The 25,269-nt window shown below is 39.8% G+C and overlaps 3 protein-coding genes and 1 long non-coding RNA gene across 6 annotated transcripts in view; 2 read left to right on the top strand and 2 right to left on the bottom strand.

The window, feature by feature from the left end:
* The window catches only part of glo1 (glyoxalase 1), an 8,312-nt gene extending 7,055 nt beyond the window's left edge, over window positions 1–1,257 (bottom strand). Inside the window, exon 1 of the mRNA XM_028970313.1 lies at window positions 1,076–1,257. Coding sequence (XP_028826146.1) covers window positions 1,076–1,144 — 69 coding nt within the window. The 5' untranslated portion in view covers window positions 1,145–1,257. The remainder of the gene's footprint in view (window positions 1–1,075) is intronic.
* The window catches only part of LOC114784709 (uncharacterized), a 21,399-nt gene extending 650 nt beyond the window's left edge, over window positions 1–20,749 (top strand). Inside the window, exons 2-3 of the long non-coding RNA XR_003748920.1 lie at window positions 10,283–10,361; window positions 20,614–20,749. This is a non-coding gene — a long non-coding RNA (uncharacterized LOC114784709). The remainder of the gene's footprint in view (window positions 1–10,282; window positions 10,362–20,613) is intronic.
* sfxn3 (sideroflexin 3) lies at window positions 12,559–25,269 on the bottom strand. Its single transcript, XM_028970312.1, has 11 exons — window positions 25,130–25,269; window positions 24,020–24,183; window positions 21,752–21,922; window positions 21,558–21,656; window positions 21,078–21,153; window positions 20,624–20,709; window positions 20,262–20,389; window positions 19,953–20,002; window positions 19,752–19,801; window positions 18,759–18,806; window positions 12,559–16,202 (listed from the first exon to the last, which is right to left on the bottom strand). The coding sequence occupies exons 2-11, from the start codon at window positions 24,181–24,183 to the stop codon at window positions 16,106–16,108; spliced, it is 969 nt and encodes a 322-aa protein (XP_028826145.1). The 5' UTR covers window positions 25,130–25,269; the 3' UTR covers window positions 12,559–16,105.
* pdzd7a (PDZ domain containing 7a) overlaps window positions 24,743–25,269 on the top strand; it is a 32,814-nt gene continuing 32,287 nt past the window's right edge. For 2 of the 3 annotated variants that reach the window (XR_003748912.1, XR_003748910.1), the window contains exon 1: window positions 24,802–24,952. The gene's annotated coding sequence lies outside the window, so the exon portion shown is untranslated. The other variant, XR_003748919.1, reaches the window with a different exon arrangement.

Below are 25,269 nucleotides of genomic sequence, written 5' to 3'. Positions count from 1 at the left end.
CAGAAGATCAGCTACGAAGTCTGCAAATTAAAATATATATATTTAGGCGGTCACTGCACACAGCACTGTGGGATACCCGATCAGTTCAAACTCAGCTCAAGGCTGGTAAATGAAGGTGGTAGTTGCTTACAGTTACAGGTAGAAAGAAAAATTAAGAAAAAATATATATTTTTTTTTTAAATCAAGAATATAACAATTGAACAGCAACTTCACACCATTCTATCTCTAGGGGCACTGTGCACAAAGAAGTTCATGAGGTTTTTATAAACAGGTTTTATAAATGTGAGAAGCACTATGATTGACAGTTCACATGCACACAACTTCCTCATTGTTTACAGCAGCCACAAACAATACATACAATACATAAAATACCTCATGTTTTTCTTGTCTTATCTATTGGTAGATGTATACCCAACTTGTGATTCAACACAAAATGCTACAGAACAAGTTGTAGTTATAAAATAAAAATACATTCTTAACAGAATTTCCATATTTCCATATTCCATAATTATTGCAAGGCTTATTGCAAACCAAGAACTTCATTTTGGTATTCCTCAAAAAACTGAACAGTACACAATAAAGTATTAGACGTTATCATATAAATGATAATGACTGTAAATCAATTCCTTAACACGTGTTGAGGCTAATAATGACTAATACCCCTAAAGTGGCTTACAAATAGAGTTAACACTGAGTTTAAAATAATTTTACTTGCCCTATCGTCGGGTCCAAAATCAAACAAAAAATCGGTGGTACAGTCACTTTTAGATTTTGTCTGGTGCCAACTGAGAAGTGTCACCCCTGACATTTTCTCTTCTCATGGATAACATTATTTCTACGTATTGACAGAACTTATGTATTTAAATCTCTCTTGCACTAACTGTGTGATAAGATATGATTTAGCTATAATAAATAAACTGTCCAATTTAATGAATTTATTTTCAGCCGACAGTGCATACAGCTCCATTTGGCGCTGGCGAAAAGGGAGCATGATAGAAATATATGGACTGTAGGGCGTTCAAGCCACATAGTCATAGTTAAAAAGCAGCACACATTAGAAATGATAAATGTTTACCTTTGTGATCGGATTTCCATCTTTACAAGCTGTATTTGCAGCCTCGTCGGTTAGTCCGCGATCGGTCATTTCTGTTTTCTCTGAATAGAGCTTTGTAACAAGTAGGTACTTGTGGAACTATGTACAAATGCCCAATTCCTACGGAAGCCCATGCGATCACTGCGCAGAAGCGTAGACAAGCACAGTTTTATTTTACAGCGCCAACTACTGTTCTTCGGGGGAAACGAACCATACATATACACACTAGATTTCGCGAGAATGGGGCGTGGATGGGAAATAATGCGTCAACAGAGCCGCCATATTGGTACGGGGTAACGCTCCTTTCAAATGAATGAACGTCTATCAGGGCCACTGTGGAATACAGAATTAGAAAACCAACGATCGAGCTGTGAATAAATTGATAGAGAAACGGTTTTTGAAAATATAGCATAATTTTATGTCTACCACCTTACTACGTGCAGAACAATGCAAATAAAAACATGTAACATGGATAACGTTATTTGTCGAACACAAAACTTTGTAACATATAAGATGACTAAATAAAATCTAAATTAGAAAATAGTATGCCTTGATCCTTCGTTATTACAGCCATACGCTGTACCGTCTTCGCTCGCACCGTCAGAGAAGCGTGGTTGAATGAGCTTGGAACCCCGTCTAAATAGGGCGGCGGTATTGACGCATGCTGAGAGGCTGAATGCGACATCTAGTGTTTATATCTATGGAAACGAACAACGAACTGCACGTTTTCTTAAGCTTTAAACATGCGGAAATATAAACCAAGATTTACAAAGAAGGCTTTTCCTTCGAAAACAAAGAGCTCAAAAAACGTCCTTTCACCTGTTTGCTGATTTGAATTGCCATCTTAAATAGACAGAATTGTAAACTGTAGGTGTTTGATCATAACGTTGTCCATTCTGAGGCCAATAGAGCCAATAGAGTTTTGCCTGCATCTGGAGAAAAATATTGCTCTACATAATTTCAGGGAGAGCTACACAATGACAAACAAGAATTCAGCAAAATTAGTTACATTACATTTACATTTAAGGCATTTGGCAGACGCCCTTATCCAGAGCGACTTACAACGTGCTTTCAAGTTACCATCGATGAAGTGATCAGTTCTGGTTCATTAGGACCCCCAACAATGAATACAATCTTTTTATTCACTCTTATTGTAGATTCTGTACATAAGTTAGACAATAAGAAAGTTACACGTTAATCTAAATATTCTGTAAAGAGGAAGGTCTTGAGCTGGCGTTTGAAAATTTCAGTGACTGAGCTGTTCTGACCTCAAGGGAAATTCATTCCACCACCGAGGGGCCAAGACAGAGAAGAGTCTAGATGAATGTCTTCCTTTTACCTTTAGCGATGAGGGGACCAGGCGAACAGTACTGGAGTCTTGGAGTATACAAAAGGGAACATAGCAGAGGGGTGGTGTGTGAGAATTTGGGAAGGTTGCTGCTGCTGCATTTTGTATGAGTTGTAGAGGCCGGATGGTACATAGAGGTAGACCAGCTAGAAGGGAGTTACAGTAACCCAGTCGTGAGAATACAAAGGACTGAACCAGTAGCTGGGTGAACTGTGTTGACAAATAAGGAGGGATTCGTCTGATATTGTAGAGAAGGAATCTACAGGAGTGGGAAAGATTGCAGTCGAGAAGGAGAGTTGGTTGTCTATTGTTACTCCAAGGTTGCTGGCTGTTGTAGAAGGAGAGAGCTGTGAGTTGTCTAGGTAAATAGCAAGATCCTAATGTGGTGAAGAATCTGCTGGAATGAATATTAGTTCAGTTTTGGTGGGATTGAGTTTGAGGTGATGGGCTGCCATCAAAGATGAGATGAGAAGCAAACCACTGCCATGCTGAGCCTGGAATTCCAAGCCTCGTCAGGATTGACAAGTCTTGTGGTTAACTGTGTCAAATGCTACAAAGAGGTCAAGGAGAATAAGGACAGATGATAGTTTTGCCAATCTGGCCGCATGTAGCTGCTTGGTAACAGCCAGAAGGGCAGTCTCTGTAGAATGAGCTGTTCTGAAGCCAGACTGGTTAGGATCCAGGAGGTTGTTCTGTGACAGATGAAGTGATAGCTGATTGTAGACACACTGCTCAAGGATTTTAGAAAGAAATGAGAGGAGGGAAACTGGTCTGTAGTTGTTGATGTCTGTAGGATCAGCAGTGGGTTTCTTTAGGATTGGAAGAACCCTGGCTGTTTTAAAGGCAGATGGTACATGGCCAGATGAGATTGGGCTGTTTATTATATAAGAAATGAAAGGGACGAGGTCAGGGGAGATGGTTTGAAGCATTGCAGAAGGTATTGAATCTACTGGACAGGTGGTTGGATTGCCTGTAGATATAATCTGAATGATTTCATCAGATGTGAGCTTAGAAAATTGATTTAGAGCAGTTGTAGAATTTTCAGAGGATAGAGTAGGATTTGTGGTGGAGAATGTCTCACAGATTTTTTTCAATCTTCCCCTGTGAAGAAGTTGGCAAAATCATCAGCAGTTAGGGAAGATGGGGCAGGGGGAGTCGGAGGGTTGAGTAGGGATAAGAATATGTTGTGGAGTTTTTGAGGGTTGTTGGCAGTTTTGCCTTGTAGTTTTAGCAGTAGTAAGGTTAGAGGAAAATATGCACAGAAGATTGTGGTGATGCGATAGGTTTGAGCTGTGATCTCTTGTATTTTCGCTCCGCTGCTCAAAGTACTCTTCGATTACTGCACAATTACTGTATCGGAGAGCCAGGGCGCAGGGGGAGAACGCCTTTTGGGTTTAGAAGATAGAGGACAGGGGTGATCCATGGAAAGGGAAAGTGAGGTGAGGAAAGAGTTAGTGGCTGTCTCTAGTGGTAAGGAGAAGAATGAATCAGAGGTTGGTAGATGTGAAAGAATGCAGAAAGATACAGATGAAGGTGAGACAGTGTGAAGGTTGTGTCAAATGAAGGATGGATGGGGGACAGTTGTGGATACTGAAGGTAGAGTGAGTGTGAAGGTCAGGAGGTGGTGGTCAGAGATGTGAAGGGGAGTGGAAGAAAGGTCAGAAGTTGGAGAAGGACAACTGAAGACAAGGTCCAGGGCATTCCCTCCTTTGTGTGTGGGAGAGATGTTGCTGTTGGTCAAGGAAAAAGAGTAGAGAAGGGGAAGAAGGCAGGATGATTGGAGTTTGGCTGGTGGAAGGATGAAGTCGCCAAGGAGAGTTAGGGGGGTGTCTAAGGAGAAAATGCTGAGAAGAGTGTCCAATTCATCAATGCATTGGTGTGAAGGACCAATTTCATGATATTAAAAGGCCAGTCCCCCCTTCCTCTCCCAGTTTTTCTAGGAGTGTGTCATGATCCGGTCCGAAAGGGCTTTCACTGTTGTCGTGTGTAATGTTCCCTAATCGTTTTCACCTGTGTCAAATGTATGAAGCTGCCCTGTTCGTTTCTGTTTGCCGTCAGGTCTTTGAAGTTATGTTCCATGTTCACCAGTGTCTCGGATGTCTCCCCTGTCTTGTGCTTCACCCATTAAACCCCGATCTTGTGATGTCAGCGATTGCGTCCTTCCTTCCTCGTCATTTCGTCACCTCCTTCTCATCATCTCCATTCACCTGCCTCATCATGCCAGCATGGTTGTGACAGAGTGTGGGAGAACATGTAGACAGAAGAGAGGGCAGCAGGTGTATCTGTATTCTGAGGGGATATCCAGGTCTCTGTTAGCGCCAGGAAGTCTAGGGAGTGGAGAGTAGTGAGGCCAGAGATAAAGTCAGCTTTTTTAACAGCAGATTGACAGTTCCAGAGCCCACTTACCACACTCGTTTGAGAAGTAGATGACAGGTTGTTTGTAACAGAGCCTCTGCAGCGGGAGTATGTTTTCCTAGGCCTGTGAGAGAGAATTACTGGAATAGGTTCCAGAAACATTGTTGCTGTGAAATAAAAGGCTAAATGGAAAAGGAGGATTAAGGCAAGATGCCAGGTTTGGATTGACAGCTGAGTGACCTTCACTATAAATCCACTATAGTGAATCCTTCACTATAGTCCAGCCCCCTTATTTACACTTCAGGGAACCCGAAACTATCAGTGATTGACCAGCTGATTAAGATAATGATGACACCAACACTTGGTGCTGCTTAAACACAATACACCTTTCAATACACACCACACAATTGATAGTTTTACACAGTCCTACAGCTGAGCTTACAAACAGACTGTAAACAAAGTCTAGATTTTACCTTTCCAGAAGAGACAAATACAATGATGTACAAGAAGCACTTGTTTTCTAATGTCACTTTCCATTTGATCACACTGAAATACAGAAGTAAACTGTTTAAACTGTTTAAAATGACAAAGAACATTGGTGTTGTACTGAAATGTACATTTAAATGTATGGGAATACTCTCTTTTAGATTTATTTTGACTGTTTTCTGGTATGTGGACATCACAGATGTATAAAAGTTTGGTTGGTTGGGTGGAATACTTTGGCAGAATGAGACCCAAGATCCACATAATTCTAGATTCTGGAACTTCAAGTCAATATGTGGCAAGATATTTTTTTAAACATTTTATCCTGAGGTAAGATATGCCTAAAGCAATGTTGCAATTGCAATTCACAAAGGTCATTACAAGCTCTCCTGATTGAACGCTGGAACAGGTAACTAATTTTTTAGGCAAACAGGATGACTGCCCAGAGCTTCAAAAAACCTACTTGCATATGTGTGCTTTTTGAGAAAAAGAAACTCTGCAGCGTGCACACAAACAAGAGACACAAAGATTTCCTTCCTGTTCATGTATTCTGCAGGGGCGGGCCCAAAAAAATCGATCCAGGCCAGAATCGGTAATGTCATTTATTTGTGGGGGTAGTAGCCTAGCGGGTAACACACATTACCTATGAACCACAAAGTGCCGGGTTCAAACCCCACTTACTACCATTGTGTCTTTGAGCAAGACAATTAACGCTGAGTGTCTCCAGGGTGACTGTCCCTGTAACTACTGATTGTAAGTTTCAAAAGTGTCTGGTAACTGCCATAAATGTAAATGTTATCAGTTCAATTTATTCTTCAAACAATCTTGATGATCCTTTAAAAAAACAACAGAGACAACATTCCAGAAGAGATTTATTTGTATTAAATATCTGTTATTTTGTACCAGATCAATACATGAGTAAAGCTTGTGTAGGATCACAAGTCCTCAGGATTTACATTAAAAACAAGATAGAAACACAGTATTTAATGATGCGTGCACATGTCATGTGTTGACCAGTTTGGATGTATGGAATGAGGAGCATGATAGCTGTCAGTCATCACGCTGCTCCCATTTCATACATTATTAAAGTTCATGTTTTTAGTGACAAAAAGGTTAGTTAGTTTCTCCTCTTCAAATCAATATGACCAAAAATATTTTTTATCAAAATGTTTATCCTGGCCTGAGATTAAGACATATCTGAAGCAATGTTGCTAGGTGAATTGCAGACTCTAAATTGTTATGGGTGTACCCTGTGGTCAGCTGATCAGTAACCCAGGATGGGCTCCAGCAGCTGCAACTAAATCTTAGTCTCCAACATTTCCCCGACGAGTGCAGGTCTAGATGGTACAGATGGTCATGGAAAGGCTCCTTTCCTGAGCCCAGAAATTCCTCACACAGACTATCCAACAATGGCAGTTCACAGAGGAGGAAAGGAGGACACTCAGACACTTGCCCAGCAGAATCATGACATAGAAGCATGCATTCGAACATGCATTCTTATACACAAGATTGGACTCACAAGTGATGTTAGCTGCCATAAGCCTGCATGAATTACGAATATCTAGTCCTTTTGTTTGACTGTAACTAAGCCTGTGGATGTTTGTGAAATGCACTCATCGTGCCCCTCAGGGAGATTGGCGTATGTCTGGCTTTATATGCAGATGACTGGCTGTTGGCAGCACAGTTGTACGAGCAGGCACTGACATGCCAATTAGCCCAGGGAGCATTTAGATTTCTCAGTAAACCAGGAGAAGAGTGCATTCAGCCCCACAAAGTCTGCCTGTCTCTCTTCAGCAGGGGCTCTTTGTTCAGTTTCCAAGTGTATCTCAGGTCCCCAGGCATGATGGCATCAGATATAGGAGTTTGTGCCTGACTGAAAGTGTGTTCCTGGCTCAATAAAAAATGGGTTTACAATTACCATCTAATGGAATACTGGGAAATTTATGGGTGGGTGAATGTCAATCTCTTTGTGAAATAATGCCGCTGCTATGTGACTTTGCTACATTTACAGTATTTATCAGACGCCCTTATCCAGAGCGACTTACAATCAGTAGATACAGTCTCCCTGGAGCAACTTAGGGTTAAGTGTCTTGCTCAGGGACACAATGGTAGTAAGGGGGATTCGAACCCGGGTCTTCTGGTTCGTAGGCGAGTGTGTTACCCACTAGGCTACTACCAGCTGTCTCAGGCCTGAGGGTAGCTCTGCCCCCTCACCTTGAGCACCTGGCTCTCTGACTTTGGCCTGTTGGAGGATGAATCTGATCATGGCAAGGCTTCATCACTACGATTCAAATAGCTGGTGCTAGCTTAAGTCAAAGGAATTGTCTGTACACCACCGATACAAAATTGCTGCTGCCTTGAAGGTCCCAATGGGCACAGTGCACTAAAAAAATCAACAAGGGCATGTGTTTAGAGTAACAAAGTATTAATTTTGCAAATGAGGTTCAAAGCAATGACCTCTATAATCAGCTATTGCGCATGCTCCATGCCCACCAGATGCTGGAAAGAGAGCGTGCATGGATTGAGTCCTGAGGCATACTTAGCTGTGATGTAAGTATTTCACTACATGCTGGTAGTGAGGGGACAAGCCGTCGTACAGGGAGAGTACCACTGGATGAGCTGGGGAGAAGCATTTGGTCTGTGAGGGGGAGACTGCAGAGGACGCAGCGCGGCGGGGAGGGAGCTCTGGATCCGTGGGAGGCACTGGGGCAGAGGAGAACAGGAAGACGGCCGGTTTATGGACCGTTCGGGAATGTGGGCTGGACAGAAGGATGTCTTGTGCGGGAAGGTAGGGGAGCATGGATTAACGTCTTAACAAAAGGGGCAGGCAGGCTCAAGGTCAGGGATGGGCAAAAGTCGTTGTCAGGTGACTTAATCCATAATTCGATCATTGTCTCAAGAGGGCCAGGCAAATCTAGTAGTCAGGGACAGGCAAGGGTTGTGGTCAATGAGTTGCGTTGGGCTTGGGAAAAGTAGGCTAGCGTCTCTGAGGAATAATTTCAACACAAAGAGCGGGCAGCGTGTCCTCGGGGTCACCTGACTTTTTATACTCTGCGCTGGCCACTCTCATTTCCGTTTCCGGGTCAATATCTCGCTGGCTGGTCTGGCGCTCTCTGGTGCGCAGGAGGTGTGTTGGCTGTGACAATTTCACATATCTTTTGATAATTGTAATTGTGTGAGGGACAAATAATAGTATCTTGAGAATATCAGATAGTGAGTTTTATTTTGTTGCTGTCAAATGTTTTGTCTTTCTGTGTGGTTGGGAAAAAAATGTTTACTTGTTGAGTTTAGTGACTTTGAGGAGCACGATATAGCAGAGAGTGTGTAGAGCCAGAATGTTTTCACATATAATTCGGTGAATTATATATTCTTTTCAAACTTATCCAGTCTCTAATTATTGCCACAGAGCAAAGACTGACGAGGTGATTTTGTTAATGATGTGTGTTTCATGGTCCTCTCTGTGGTTAGGAAAGTTTGTTAACTTTTTGAGAAGCACGATTGATTTTTTTTTTTTTGTAATATCACAGTTTAGTTAGTTTTAGTTTTTGAACTCCAAATTTATTTAGGTGGAATATTGTTCAGGTCAGGTGACCTGCATTAAGGCTGGATTTTCAGGGTATGTAGATATTAACAAATTCATTCAAATTCACAAGAGTAATAACTTTCACCTATATTTAATATTTATTTCCCTTTGTAAAAAATACATCACAAAATAGAGCAACATCCCCATGCTCGAAGATTCTTTTGTACCTCCTCAACAATACATAGTAAGTTCAGATGTTTGTCATATGATTAGTGTCTATTATTTAGTTGCCTAAAAATGCCTTTGAGGAAAAAGCATACTTGTCTGAAGGAGCAGGGATCTTTCAATGGCTATTATGGTATGAAGATTAGGCTCAAATACCAAATGACCAATGTCCAGACCAAACTCCAAGGCCTGTTCTGAAGTGCTGGTAAATTCAATAAAGCATTTAGCATTTGTGCTGGGTCCTAATAACTCTCACGCTTAGAAGCAGGTTGATTAGGGCTCTATAAGAGCAGGGATGTGCCCACACTCCCCTGTCGAGCTTGTGTTGTGCTACCTGTGTGTTATGCTAGGACATGGCAGGTGGGTTTTCAATGTTGTGTAGGCTATGGCATGCCACTTTTATGCAATTGTCTTGATGTAGTTGACCGAGTGTAAATGACTTTGAAACGTTTTTTGGGTTATTGTGTAACATGTTTAAGTCTTGCTATCATAACTTTACTTATGTGACTTTATTTTGTAAGTTCCTGTGAGACGGATACTTTTATTTTGAAAGGACGGAAAGCACGGTGATAAAGGGAAATAGCGTTACAGAAAGTGTATAGTTTTCTTTGTTTAGCTCCTGTCGATAGTGGACACAAGGTTTGTTGGAATTTTCTGTACATTTATTTCAACCTTTATTTGTTTAAGAGAGCCAAAGCTACGGCTATACTTAGATTTATTTAATGACGGTTTATTTGGTTTTAGATTGTTAATTTGTATTTATTGTTTTCTTTTAGCTCTTACGTTGGTTTGATAACGCAATGTGAATGAGAAAGAAATAAAGAGCATCAGACCATCAGTAAAGCTGTTTTAATTCGACGGGACGCTACACCGAGCTCTTTCATATCATTAGTCTCTGTTAATTCATTATTTCTACAGTTAATTCGTTCACTGGGATGTCCAAGATGAGATTTCACTCTCTACTATTTGGTGCATCTGTATTGTTCACAAGTTTACATTTTATTTGTCACATACACAGTCATACATTGTATGATATGCAGTGAAATGGTTTTAGCGACTGCTACAGATCAGATTTATGCACATTTGTACATTTCTAATTAAACAGTTAATTATTTATTTTCCTCATAAAATGGAAAATGTTTTTATAATGTTATGATCAAAAATTGGCATAAATTAGAATGAACAATGAGAAATTAGCCTTTTTGCACCCAGATCTAGACTCAAACTAATGTATTTATCACATTTTACTTCACAGAACACTGATGCCAACACTGAAGCCATGTATGTCATACAGCAGGAGGGTTCAGAGCCTGGCCATGGTGTCCTGATTGAAGGTGTGGAGGTTCTCACTGGTTGAGGACTTGTTATTTGGACTCATATACTGTCTGAACCTAAGCTATCCACCGGAGCTCAAATGCACTTTTGAAGTCCTGCAAAACATTATCATAAATATGGATGGGCAAAGGTTGCCATCCAAGGTACGGTTCCTTAAAAACTATTTAATGTGGTGAATTAGCTTGAAACAGACTCATGGAAGCCAGATATTTTTTTGTGTGTTTAATTTTGAAAGTTCAAAATTCAAAGTTCTCAAAATTATTAGAAAGATTATTTGGTTTGCTCAGTGTACTTGAGTTTAAGTGTATGATACTTTAAATGCAAACATACATTTTACTACATGGACAATTGTTACAAAGTCATATGTACACACTGATTTTCAGAAATTGTTTTTCAGAAAAGTCATCATTAATGGATATAGCCTGATTAAAATGGAGCACTGATTTACAAAGATTTGACTCCTCAATTCAGCAAAATATATGCAAGCACAACTACAGCAATATTTCATTTCTTTATTTATTTTTTTGCAATGCAAGTGTCAAATTGTTAATTGCTTTTTGTCATTTAAAATGACAAGTGAAGTGAAAGTAAAGTGATTGTGAAGTCATGCACAAATCCCAAAGGATTCCTTTAGGGTTGTTTTTTGTTAGCAAAATATTCTACATTTGTTGAATGTTAAGCCTTATATGACAAGTGCCCACATTTTGAAAGATAATTTCTGAATTGTTTTAATTCAGAATTGTAGGGTGGTAGTAGCCTAGTGGGTAACACACTCGCCAATGAACCAGAAGACCCGGGTTCAAATCCCACTTACTACCATTGTGTCCCTGAGCAAGACACTTAACCCTAAGTTGCTCCAGGGGGGACTGTCCCTGTAACTACTGAATGTAAGTCGCTCTGGATAAGGGCGTCTGATAAATGCCTTAAATGTAAATGTAATTCACACATTTCCACAATATGGCAGCACTGACATTAAGATGATAGTTAAGATCTGGTGTAATGTAAAGTTGGGGCAGTAAAGTGTAAAGTGAAGTGATTGTCACATGTGATACACAGCAGCACAACACACGGTGCACACAGTGAAATTTGTCCTCTGCATTTATCCCATCACCCTGAGTGAGCAGTGGGCAGCCATGACATGCGCCCGGGGAGCAGTGTGTGGGGACGGCGCTTTGCTCAGTGGCACCTCAGGCGGATCGGGATTCGAACCAGCAACCTTCTGTTTACGGGGCCGCTTCCTTAACCGCTAGGCCACCACTGCCCCCCGGCCTAACAGTTAAGGAAGCAGCCCCGTAATCAGAGGGTTCGAATCCTGATCCGCCAAGGTGCCACTGAGCAAAGCACCATCCCCACACACTGCTCACTAAGAGAGAAGGGTTAAAAGCAGAGGACACATTTCGTTGTGTGCACCGTGTGCTGTGCTGCACAACCACTTCACTTTAATTTATCATTCTAGAAGTTCTATTGTCTTTACTTGTCAGCTTAATTTCTCTGCTTTGTTTGCAATTTGGACTTGATTTACATTTGTGTCTGAACTACAACAATTCTGCAAAGATGAGGGGGTCAAAAGTCCTCCACAGTGCCATAAAACAGTAGTACCCCCCTGCTTATGTGCAATTGTTTTTGATTATCCCTTTGAGTGTGTTATTATTTATGCATTTAATGTTTACAAATATAATTTTGGTAACCTCAGTGCAAATACAATTCTGCCCCGGTAGCGAACAACTGCCATAAAATGCTCATCCAACAAGTCATTAGGTTTAGGGGAAAATCACTTTGTCAGGTAAACTAACATGGAAAAATAGTAGTCAGAGGGGGCAAACACTTTTATACACCACTTCACGCATAAACACAATTTCCCGTAAGTCACACTAATCAGACAAAGTGTGTACTAGTAGCAACTTTGTGGAATAGTGTATCATGATGCAACATTATATAAGTCACACATTATTCAATAATCAAATATACCAATTAAATATACTTTTCCATTGTTATCAGTAAATCCACTAATGTAGTTTTAACACATAATTGGGAAATATTACAAATTAGCAGTTTCAGTGACTGAACCAATGTCAATATGTTACACGCACACACAAAAAAATAATTAAATTGAATGTACTCAAATATTCTAGATGTATCTGTTACAACAGGCTTAAAGCCTAAAGGAAATCACACTCTTTCCAAAACTAAACAAAGTTTTGCTTCAGTCTCTTTTATTAAAATAATGTAAAATAGCAAGATGTGAATACATTATTTTGTAATTCTACTGGATAATAAATGCTGAAAAAAATACATAGATCCACAAACAATTCAGTAAGAAACAACTACAGATATATAAAAGACTAAATAATGGAATTAAATAGGCAGGCTAAATATATACCGTTTCCCTGATCTATTAATGTGTTAAAATAAATAGAGACTTGTATAAATAGAGACATTTATTTTATTACACCAATCTGACATTTCTCCCATGGTTTTCACCCATTTCCTACTTGATGGTGACAGCCATATTTATGTCTGTGCTACACCTACCATTTTAACAGACTTTGAAGCATGTTACATTAACAAGCATGTTACATTACAATCAAGAGCAATCATCAACTGACTTTCATCAAAAATAATGATTATAAACTATCAAAAAGGTCCTATTTGCATAGTATTTGCACACAACAAAATCTAATTTGCATAGTACATCCACCCATTCTTGACAAACATCTCTTGCTCCCCCCCCCCCTCTCTCATATATATATATATATATACACACACACACACATTTAAAAGAAACTACAGAAACTAGGTGGACAACATCATAATGGCATTTTCTTCAAACATAAAACAAGCTTATTTATTGTGCAGCTAAATAAATTATCTTGTGTCAAACGCAACATCCATTAAACACTTTCTTCATTCTATAATAATATACCTTTTCTGGAGCTGACTAATTACAAGCTGATATTATTGCCCTCAGTTGCACCCAAAAATGTGGTTTCATTTGATAAGGTTTCATAGCAAAGACTTTAAAAACATTTTCCCAGCAAAATTGAAGACAAAAATCTAAAATACTCCAAAAAGGTTTTGACCCTATTATGATTCTTGAGTATTAATTATATGTACTTATGAATATAGTGTACTCCGGCATACATGTGTACACGCTACAATAAATACAATCACTGCAGTATAATCACATCACAAAAGTTGATCAAAAAAGCTCTATCACAGTTGTTCGAGGGCTACACAATAAAATACAAAGTGTTTTACTATAACATTCATAAAATTACAACACTTCACTGCACAATCATTACTGACACCAAACCAGTCCTTGGGTTAAAATATTGACTACTGTAGTGCATTCAAAATCAATGTTCAATGCAGCAAACCTCCACAACTGACAACCTTGGTTATTAAACCACACAGTCAAAGCCAGAGCTAATCAAGTAATGGCCTATGTACCGCTGTTCCACTTGACTCACTTTGCCTGGTTCACTTATGGGATCAAGTCTGTTTTCTTCTGAGCAAGAGGGGCAGTGGTGGCCTAGTGGGTAAGGAAACGGACACGTAATCTGAAGGTTGCCACTGAGCAAAGCAGTCCCCACAAACTGTGTACTATGACTTCACTTCACTTTCAAAATGAAAAATACAGCAATGGATTTAGTGGATTTTTGAGTCTTTCTTAAAAGACTGATCATCTATATACTTTTATCTATTTATTAGAAAGCTCAAGTTCTGTTTTTCCTGTAGTGGTTATTCATAACCTGAGATGGTCTGCTTCCAAATTCGCAAGATTTTTTGTGCAAAAAATCAGGTTTGAGGTTATTGTTATTAGGCATGCACATTTCTCATGGGTCAATTTTACTGGAGTGAGATTAAATTTTGTGGGGTGCAAAGAGACCTAGGAGTGGGCAGAGCAAAGTCCCATGAGCAAGGAACTAAAAATCTCATTGCTCCTCTCCAGTCATACGCTCTGATTACTGCATCTGTCTATCTGACAACTGAGGATTTAAAATAATAATAATAATAAAAAAAAAAAACACAAAGTGGCAAAGAGCTAAGCACAGATGGCACCATACTACAAGTGTGAACAAGGTTCTCAGCAAGGATGTTTGGGTTAAGTGCACTTCAGTGTAGATGGTCTAGCTCAGCCATAAGCATTAACGAAACAGTTACTCCACAGTAGGGGTGTTAGAAAGTATTGATACAGCAATATATTGAGATATTTTACATGGTGATATTGTATCAAAACAGGGACATCAAATATCTATATTTTTATTGAGGAACCACTGGGTAGTGCTGTTGAGCATTTTCTTTAGTGAGGTCATCAGCGGTGAGAGTCAGTGTGCGACTACAACCTCCACTCATGTAGATGGCACTGTACAGCTGTATACTTTGAATTAATTGGCATTTCAGTATTTACTGCCTTCATTCTGACAGAACAACGAGGTCTCATGATAACACTGGATGTGACTGGAAGCCTCTAGTTTGCAAAGCCAAAGAAGCTTTCCTACAATAAAATTCAATCTTCATGAATGCAAATATCTTTTAGTATCGCAAAATCTACTGTATCATGAGTCACCATATATCATTAGACCCTTGCCAATACACACCCCTAATGTACAGTATTGTGATACGTATCGTGTTGTGACCCATGTATCATTATAGGTACCGTATCATGAGATCCTTGCCAACACACTCCTACTGCACAGTAGAAACTTTTCATATCAGGAAACAAATGGCCAGATTAAAGTGTCACAAATACACCACATATGCATATAAAGATAATCAGTAAAAAAAACTAAAACAAACATGTTTTCACTTGAAAGCAATGCATCAGGCATAATGTTAATAGCAGAATACTCATTAAAACTAATATAACACAGATGGAGTGAGCATTCACAACTAATTTCACAAATAAGAACATTACTAGGGTGACTGACTAGACTAGAAATGTACCAGGAACAAACAAAATAATAACTGTTTTATTGAATATTAAATGTATTTTCAGTATCTTACCTCAATTTGGCTTCCTTTGCAGTGTCAGAACATTGAGGAAAAAATCAGCTTAGACCAGATGACAAGAGAAATGTCAGGTTCTCAATTTCCTTGAGTACTATAACGACAAACTACACTGCTGTGCTTAAAGAGCATAGCATTGTGTAATGCCAGCCGCGAGCCTATGAATGCACTGATTTTTCTAAGTGACTCCCAAAGGAGAGCTATGACTGTCCTCATAGAAATAAAAAGTACCCTGTGCTCAAAATCTTTCAAAATTTGTATGACTCCAAATAAAATTGATTCTGGCCTAAAAGCAAGCATCTCAGAAAAGAAAACATGAGGTATAAAGACTAAACTAATCCAAAAAGTGGCTGTTGTGTAATCATGTACATCATGAACAGGTGTGCAAAATGAAGATATTTCAGCACCATTACTCAATGCTGACAACACTGACAGGTGAAAAGCATTTAATTTAAGTTCATGATAATGTGGTGGCCTAGTGGGTAAGGAAGTGGTGCTGAGCAAAGTACAATCCCCACACACTGCTCCCTGGGTGCCCATTGCTCACTAAGGTGATGGGTCAAATGTAGAGGACACATTTTATTGTGTGCACCATGTGCTGTGGTGTTTCACAATGACAATCACTTCACTTTCACAGCTCAGACCCATTTACTGAATAACAAAGTTTTAAAGGCAGGGAACACATACATAAAACAAGTCACTAAGACTCTATAAGGGTGGGGGGTGAGCAGCCCTACAGGCCTTTGTTGAAGTAGACTGTGGTGGTTTGAGGGCTGAGTTCTGCTATCCTCTCTTGCAGCTCTACTTCAAGACTGCTTATGCTCATGGAGCTGGGCAAACAAGAGAAACACACAGAATTATACATATATAATGTGCACACATATACAATACTTTATTGAAAGGTTTAGGGTCATTTAGAAATGTCTTTGGTTTGTATGGTTAACACAGAAAAACACAGAATTGTTAATATTTTTGCAGATTTATTAACAAAGAAAAACTGAAATATCACATGGTCCTAAGGTATTTAGTAAAAGCACTATTTTGATCTAATACAGTCACAATGCAATGGTGTTTGGTTGCTCTTGTATGTACTGGACATATGTGCAGTCGTCTTTTTGGAAAAGATGCAACAAGTTTTCACACCTGGATCTGGGGATCCTCTGCCATTCCTCCTTGCAGATCCTCTCCAGTTCTGGCAGTTTGGATGGTAATTAGGTTTAAGTTCGTGCTCTGGCTGGGCCATTCAAGAACAGTCACTTTTGTGTTGAGAAGCCACTCCATTATTTTAGCTGTCTGCTTAGGGTCATTGCCTTGTTGGTAAAAACCTTCGGATTATGAAGGCCACTGTGCTCTTAGTAACCTTACCATGCCACAGTTCTGTCTCTGAAATCTTCAGCAAGTTCCTTTGACCTCATGATTCAAATTTGCTCTGAAATGCTTTGTGGCTTTCCTAATCAAGTCCAATTTGACTAATCAAACACAGCTGGGCTCAAATGAAGGTGTAGAACCATCTCAAGGATGATCAGAAGAAATGGACAGAACCTGAGTTAAATATATGAGTGTCACAGCATTGGGTCTGAATACCCAGGACCATGTGATATTTTAGTTTTTCTTTGTAAATAAATTTGCAAAAATGTCAACAATTACATTTTGACAGTTTTTCTGTCAAAATGGGGTGCAGAATGTACGTTAATAAGGACAAAATTTAATGAAATAATTTTAGCAAATGGCTGCAATATAACAAAGAGTGAAAAATTTAAGTGGGTCTGAATACTTTCCATACCCACTGTAAAAATGAATGTATGGTGTATCATTACTATGGTTGCAAAGGGGCGGAAAATTTCCAGTAAATTTCCGAAAAGTTTCCAGTAAATTTCCATGGTAAGTTAAGCTTGGGAATTTTGGAAATTAATGGGAATTAAGGAGAACCAACTGGGAATATATTATTTCAAAGCATAAATATAAACAGAAATCATAAGAAAACCTCCATGCAAAATGTTTTCAACAGATTTATTTGTAAGTACAGTAGAATAGAACATGTTTCAATAACTTGTTTCATGGATGAATAAAAACAGAAATGTTGAGTTCAATATTACCATCCCCTAACCCCGCTCATTCAAAAATGCCCCTTGTTCAAAAATCTCCACAAAGTCCCATTCAAAAGGTTAAATGAAAAATGCCACTTATCCTCCAAAACGTCCCATTAAACATGCAAATCTTCCTTCAAGCAATCCTCTTTTCTCATTTTTGCTCAGTCAATAGACTCTTCCTGGACGTCATCATCATCCAACAACATGTCCACTTCCTCAGCATCCAACTCTTGAGTCTTCCTCTTCAGTGTCACTTTCCAGCCTTGTTGAGGATGGCTCTGTGTCAGGCTCAAAGAGCCGTAGGTTTGCCCGAATGCCGACCAGCTTTTCCACTCTCACATTTGTGAGCCTGTTGCGAACCTTTGTGTGGGTGTTCCCAAACAGTGACCAGTTGCGCTCGGCGGCGGCTGATGATGGTGGGATTTGGAGGAGGATGGAGGCTACAGGTGCAAGGGCCTCAGATTCACATAGTCCCTTCCACCAGGTGGCTGCAGATATGTGCTGCCATGACTGCCATATTCCATCCCCTTTCCAAAGGCCTTGCTTTGTTCGATACTTTGCCAAACTGCCTAGAACTTTGCCTTTATCGAGACCCAGGTGGTCAGACATGGCTGTAATGACCGCATAGGCACCATTGATCTCTTCCCCAGAAAGTATGCCCTTGTCATATTTGGGGTCCAGCATGTATGCTGCTGCATGCAGTGGCTTCATGCAGAACTCCCTCCGCTGTTCCAATGACTTGACCACAGCCGTTTCCTCTGCTTTCAGTAGTAGGGAAGTGGGCAGAATTGTCTGGATTTCTTCTTTGAGTTCTGCAAAAAGGCACTGGACATCTGACAAGATGGCACCATCCCCCTCTATCTTCGCTATTGCTGCTGCTGCAATAGGTTTGAGGATTTTCTGACTGCTAGATACACTTTCCCACCAACTTACCTCACTTGTTAAGTCCACAGGCTCAAATGTGTGCCTTCAATGCTCTTTGTCCTTCAGGCTCAAAAGTGTGGTCCATGTGTACAGGTGGTCTCAATAGCCATGCAGCAAGCATGTGCTCTGTACATGTGATTAAGGAATGGCATGGATATTCAAGTGTATTTGAATTGCATTTGTTTGTTTTTGTCAATACTATGCTAAAATATACTTTGCTCAACTATATTTAAGTTCCCTAAGAAGAGCCAACCTTCAATTTGGAAAATTCCCAGTTTATTCCCATAAATTCCCGTTTATTTCCATTAATTCCCGTGGAAAGTTTCCATCTTTGAAAATTCTGGGAATTTTGCAACCCTAATCATTACATACCTCTTTTGCGGAAACAGGGCACAGCAAAGAGGGGTGGCAAACACCAAACTATTAAAGAAAAAAAAATTTATTCAATATAAACATCTCACACAGGTCACAACTGTGTACTAGGTGATAAATATCAAATTTCAACTTATGCATGCAAATATTGCATATAAACGTTTTACTTTTTTCCCTTCTCATTTTGGCATGAGGGGGCATGTCAGCAAATGAAGTCAGATGTGTTAGTCAAGATCTCGTCTGACATTTCATTCTGGATTGCAGCTCATCGTCTGACACTCAACCACAGCAAAACTAAACTACTATTCATTCATCTGAATTCCTCCAAAACACCAGTATCTTAAAATGGACAATTCCCACGATCTCTCCTTCTCTCACTGCATGCAACCTTGGGGTAACCATGGGCAAAGCCCTCTCCTACTCATCTCACATTTCCAATCTCTCACTCTTCCAAAAACCAGTCCAAAGCAGCGTGTGGCTATACGCTGGTGAACAAGATGAAACAAAAGGATTGTTTGCTTCCCCATGTAGCTAGCTGTGATTGTAAATATTTGTAAGTAGTGTAACTGCACTGAACTTAGTCACAGAATAGTCACCACTGCTTCTCCCACACACTTGTCATAAAATAGTTATTCCTAGTAAAACGTTACGTACATCAGTCAGTTACTACCGTAATGGCTTTGTTGTGGCACAAAAAAGTGAATCACTGAGTACAGTGAAGATAATCATATTTTTGTTATGACCTTTATGTGTTCCCATCTTAAATGATGCAGCATATTGCATGTAGCGTTTGTGCTTTGCATAGCAAAAATAGGGCCCTTAGTGTCCAGAACAATTTAAAAAGTACCCAATCAATTGTGATGCCAGTTGGCTCTGGGTATAAAACCAGTCTTGATATTATTATTTGGCTTAGCAAACTAGAGGTTTCATGAGATGTTTCATATATGCATAAAAGAGTTAATATGAGCATTGTGTCATTGTTTGCACACTCACCAAATCCCGACAAGTCCAACTTGAACTGGTGCACTAAGAACAGGAAACCTCTGAGAAAGAATAAGTAAAGATGAGTAAGAGGTGTGGCGACATGAGTAAGAGGGAACCACAGATGAAGTTGTAGTTAAGAAACTACAAAAACATTGAGATATTTGTGTCACCAAAGTTTGCAATAATCTGAACCCAATTTCGCCATATTACCTTGAGAAAGGCTCTTTTTTCCAGGGCATTCATAATGATAGGGGGGATGGCTGTTAGCAGGCAAAGGCAAGAAACAGAAATTAAACATCCAACATTGTAAATTTAGAACTGGTTTAAATGTACGTTTTTTGATTTAGACCCCACTGTATTAATACCGCAAAAACTGAATTGTCAAAACATCTGGGATGATGAGAGCAAGAGAATATTGCATGTAGAATGCACTGATTCAACAACCCCCCTTCAGAGCGTGACCTATTTTTTTGCTGCATTAGACAGTGATAAAAATGTTCACTAAAATGAGGTCCTCACCCATGGCTGGTACAGCCATGCCAATCCGTGACACGACCACCTGTACAATGGCCTGCTTAGCGGCACTGGCTGACTCGCCCAGACGATTCCCATTCCCATCCATAACTGGGATGCCGTATTTTAGTTCTCTATAGGAGAAAAAGGCATTTACATACATTACATACATACAAGATCAAGAAAACACTGTTGCATTAAATCTACACAATTACAAACAGTAATATATCAAAAGAAATAGCAAATGTAACCTGTGACGTGAAGAATCTTTAAAATAAACTTTTACAATACGTAGTCAGGTATGCATGTATATGTTGACTGTACATCTGGCTGTACTTATGGTTTTGTGTTCTACCAGGATCACTCACCTCTGCCTCATGAAAGGGATGTTGATGCAATTGGCTGCAGCCACTGCAGCAAATGGAACAAAACGTCCAATTATGGCAGGAAGACGCTGCAGAGAAAAGGAAAGGTAATGCACAAACCCAAGAACCATAGACAGCTTTAAAACCATAAACACTTTTTTTGAAAGAACTTTGGCAACTCTGAAGTATTAGAACAATTTCTACCAAGTGAACTTGATGTTGCTCATTGCAGTCTCTTTTTTTGTCACTTACTTTCTCACTTTTTAGGTGATTTTGTAGTTCCAGACCTCATTAACAAATATGAAGATGCAAGTGCGCACAAGTCTTAGGTAGCAAGAGTATTGAATAACAGAAAGGGCAGTGTTTTAATAAAACTTTGCATTGTGCGAATTTCTACTGAGATGACACTTCCTCTGACTGACTGTGGTGTGTGTTTGAGTGTTCAAAAAAACAGCACCTTAGTGAGAGACTTGAGTCCTAGAGCTGTGATGACCGCTCCAGATGTTGCACTGACGTACGCAGCTCCCAGCTGACTGCAGAGAAATAAGAACATGAACAAACAGTCCCCACCCATTCTACTCAACTGCAGCCAGTACTGACATTTTCTGTATTAAGAAGAAAGTGTTTTAACCCCCTCTGGTCATTAACTCAAAAGCATGTTTTCAGTAGATTGCTGGTAATTATGGGAATCCAAATTGATTAGTCATACGTGTCTCCAAAATCTCCAAAAAAAATTACTGGACTGTGTGGTGCCTCAACAAAAGCTGCAATGGAACAACAAATATTCTTATCAAGTTACATCTTATCAAACTTGAGAGAGCAGAACAGTATGTTTGTATATAACACATACATGTAGCATAGCTGAAGTTAACAGCTTTATTATTAAGTAATGTCTAGCTGGATGGGAAAACACTAATACAAAACACAACATCCTTACTTGACTGTCATAGGAGCATCCCCACTGCGATTGGTATAATTGACAATAGCATTGAAAGACTGGTTCACCCACTGCCAGAAGACGACTGCAGGTGTAGTCCTTGGCAGAAAGACAGAGAGAGAAAACAATGAGAAAGAAGAGGTGGTGCAACGCAAATTCCATACACCAATAGTTCACCTCCAGCTCACTGGTACCTGTAGAAGGTGAGCATGCACCCAGTAATTGTCATGTTCATGGGCACCTGGGCAGACATTCGACCAATAAGGAACATCTTCTCCCCAGTGTCTGGGTGGAATGCAGAGTCGTAGACATATTTAGCCCTCCAGAGCTCATCTTCTGTCAGACCAGGCTTAACACTCCCCTTCCTGTTCAAAGAAGAAACAGAGAATTTAGGCCTGAAGCAGATCCTACTCAGACCTGAGGAATGTCTGCCATGCTTTCCTAGTCATATGAAATAATTGTCAAAAACATATACATCTTTTCTTGCATGGATAGTATTGATTTTGTGAATGAAACATGATCAAGAAAAAACAAGAACAGAACAAAACAAAAAAGTGGGACACTGGTAAAACTTAAAGGCTTTACTTTATTTTGCACATGCTTTTATCCAAAGTGACTTACAAGAGGAAGACACCAGCAATTCTCGTTCGATTTCTATAGACTTTTGAGTTTACAAAACTAGGAGCCCTGATAAAGCCTAACTTGTCAGCAAAGAGCATGCTCAGAGATTGTTAAGTGCTAGACGAAGAAAAAAAATTATATATATATGTATTATTTTGTTCAGTGTGTACGAATGTGCGTGTGAAAGTGTTAGATTTGTCTGAAATACTTTTTGAATAAGTGGGCTTTCACCTGCTTCTTAAAGGTGGTGGTAGTCTCGGCTAGTCGAATGGAGGAGGGCAAGTTTTTCAGTCTCATTTCATTTGACGATCTGAGGAGTGTAGCTAGGTAGTATTGTATTGGTAGTATTGTATTGATATAGAAGGGTGCAGTTCCATTTACAGCCCTGTAGGCAAGCATCAAGGATTTGAACTCAATGCGAGCAGCTACCGGGAGCCAGTGGAGAGAGGTAAGAATAGACGTAACATGGGTGTATTTTGGCTGATTGAAGATGAGACGGGCTGCCATATTTTGGATCATCTGGAGTGGTTTTATGGTGACTGCAGAGGCTCCAGCCAGGAGAGAGTAACAATAGTCGAGCCTACTACTACTACTACTAAAGGCCTACTAAAATCCTCACAACGGCAATCCTTTAATAAACACAAATACATGCAATATACAAAAAACAGTCAACATGTTAATATAATGGGCAAATACAACCAAAACAAATGGTTCAGCCTTACTTATGAAAGCGAATCCCTCTGGATCAGGTTTGGAGCATTTTATGGTTAGCACAGTCTCAAGCAGCACAAAAATTAGGCAGCTTGATCTCCATTTTTAAAACAAATACCACTCACAATTTGGGTGGCCTAGTGCATAAGACACTCGCCTATGAACCAGACAACCACAAAGCCACAGGTTCAAACCCCCCATAGATAAATGTTTTATATTAAACATTGTAAAATGTATAGAGTTTGAATTGTTGAAGGGGAGGTGAAGGGGAGTGTGCCCGGATTCATGAAATTCCGTTTGCCCGGATTCATTCTGCATGTGTGCATACAGCAATGAAACACTCAATGGCAAGCAGTGAGTTTACATATGATACATGTGTTTCCATCACAGTAAAACAAACCCGAAGCCTGGGTGGAACAAAGCAGACAAGAACACTCATGAGCAAAAAATTTACATTTGCAGCATTTATTAGATGCCCTTATCCAGAGCAACTTACAATCAGTAGTTACAGGGACAGTCCCCCTGGAGCAACTTAGGGTTAAGTGTCTTGCTCAGGGACATAATGGTAGTAAGTAGGATTTGAACCTGGATCTTCTGGTTCATAGGCGAGTGTGTTACCCACTAGGCTACCCACACACCAAGAATCCAAAATGGTTCTGGCAAACACATCGGATCGGGTTATAACTAATTTTGGGTATACAGAGTTTCTTAAAATGTAGTGTGTAGCCTTTTTGTGTGTATTTTACTGAATTATGTGGTATTTTTCTGAGTCTTGTGCATGTGTGTCCACTTTTTTTTTAGCAACTTGCACTTTACAGCACATGAAAGCAGACGAAAGAGTAGTAGTAGCCTAGCGGGTAACTACTGATTGTCGCTTTGGATAAGGGCGTCTGATAAATGCAGTAAATATAAATGTCGGTATCTATCTCTATCTAAATGAAAGCGGTGGGCCGCATTCTGCCATCTGGTGGCGCGCGCGGTGTACTACAATTAAACCGATCCTATGTAATTTCCGTAAACTGATTAAGATACAGTTTTGTATTTTTGACATCATATAAAAAGACGATACGTTTTCAGCATGATACAAAAACAAACGTGTAGCTGGCAAGATCTTCTCAGAAGAACCATACCTGTAGCCCTCCACAATGACGCGAGCTTCTTCCAGCACCTCACCAGACAGCAGGACGTTTCTGGGGTCAGTCACCATGAAGAAGTGCTTGGCTCTCCCGAGGAATGTGGCCTGATCCCAGCGAGGTTCCTTTATGTTGATGTTGAGAGACAGCTCTCCAGACATCTTTTCCGAATACAAAAAGAAAAATGTGCAAAAACGCTCCAAATTGCATTTATATTCATTCAACAAAGACAAAACCTCAGACAATATTATTAAGGACTTACTAATACTAATAGAAGATAAGATACATCTTTATTGTCATTGTCACTTCTCAAGGAACAAGGACATTTAAGGTGCAGTCGACTGAGGAAGATAGTTAAAGTAAAGTGATTGTCATTGTGAAACACAGTACAGCACACGGTGCACACAACGAAATGCGTCCACTGCTTTTAACAAATAAAAAAGTAGTAAACATAAGATATACAAATTACTCTTAAAAAGATAAGCCCAAAAGGATAGGCAATATAATCTTCAATACATTGGTTTCAGGTATACCACTGTGTGCATGATACTGAGAAGTCGCACAGTTTGTGCACAATTATCAGAGGACACACCAAAAAAAAAAAAAAAAAAATTCAGCGGCCCTGTTCAGGGGGGCTTTTAGCAGGAACGAATGTTGGTGCGGGTTGAACAAATTCTCACCCGGCTACTTCCTGGAAACTCATTCAAAATACACCATCGACCTTCCCACTGGTCATCCAGACAAACAGCGCAATCGTCGATGTTCATAAAACAAATGTGAGTGAAAATGCACGGATCTGCAAAACTGAGCGCGGAGAAACAATGGAGATTTTCACTACAGCAGTGCGCGCACTAAAATATCACAAAAACCTCGCGAAATCCGGACATGCAACCCAGAAAACGCAGCGGGATCCACGGCAACAGAGATCAGGTCATCTTCAACATCTATGACCGACCTGTGTTTACAAATACTGTACGAATTTAATGAAAAAAAGAACGGATATAGTTACATTTTCTGAAATTTACATGTGACAAGAAACAAATATTTCAAATCTAAAAAATGTCATGTTTATACCACAATTCTGCTTCTTCGCGAGTAAAAACGTACCTTTGTGCGCCCACGATTTTTCGGATATACAAACTTGACACTGCGACCTTTCAGCGAAATATAACGTTTCGTGGGCTATTAAAATGTAGACTCGCCTCCTGACGCGAAATAAGTCACCTACAGCCGCGAGGGTTGTTCCA

The sequence above is a fragment of the Denticeps clupeoides genome, chromosome 2 (genome assembly GCF_900700375.1).
Source record: "Denticeps clupeoides chromosome 2, fDenClu1.1, whole genome shotgun sequence".
Taxonomy (NCBI): Eukaryota; Metazoa; Chordata; class Actinopteri; order Clupeiformes; family Denticipitidae; genus Denticeps; species Denticeps clupeoides.
Note: the sequence above shows the minus strand (reverse complement) of the source record. Positions and strands in the feature narration are given on the sequence as shown.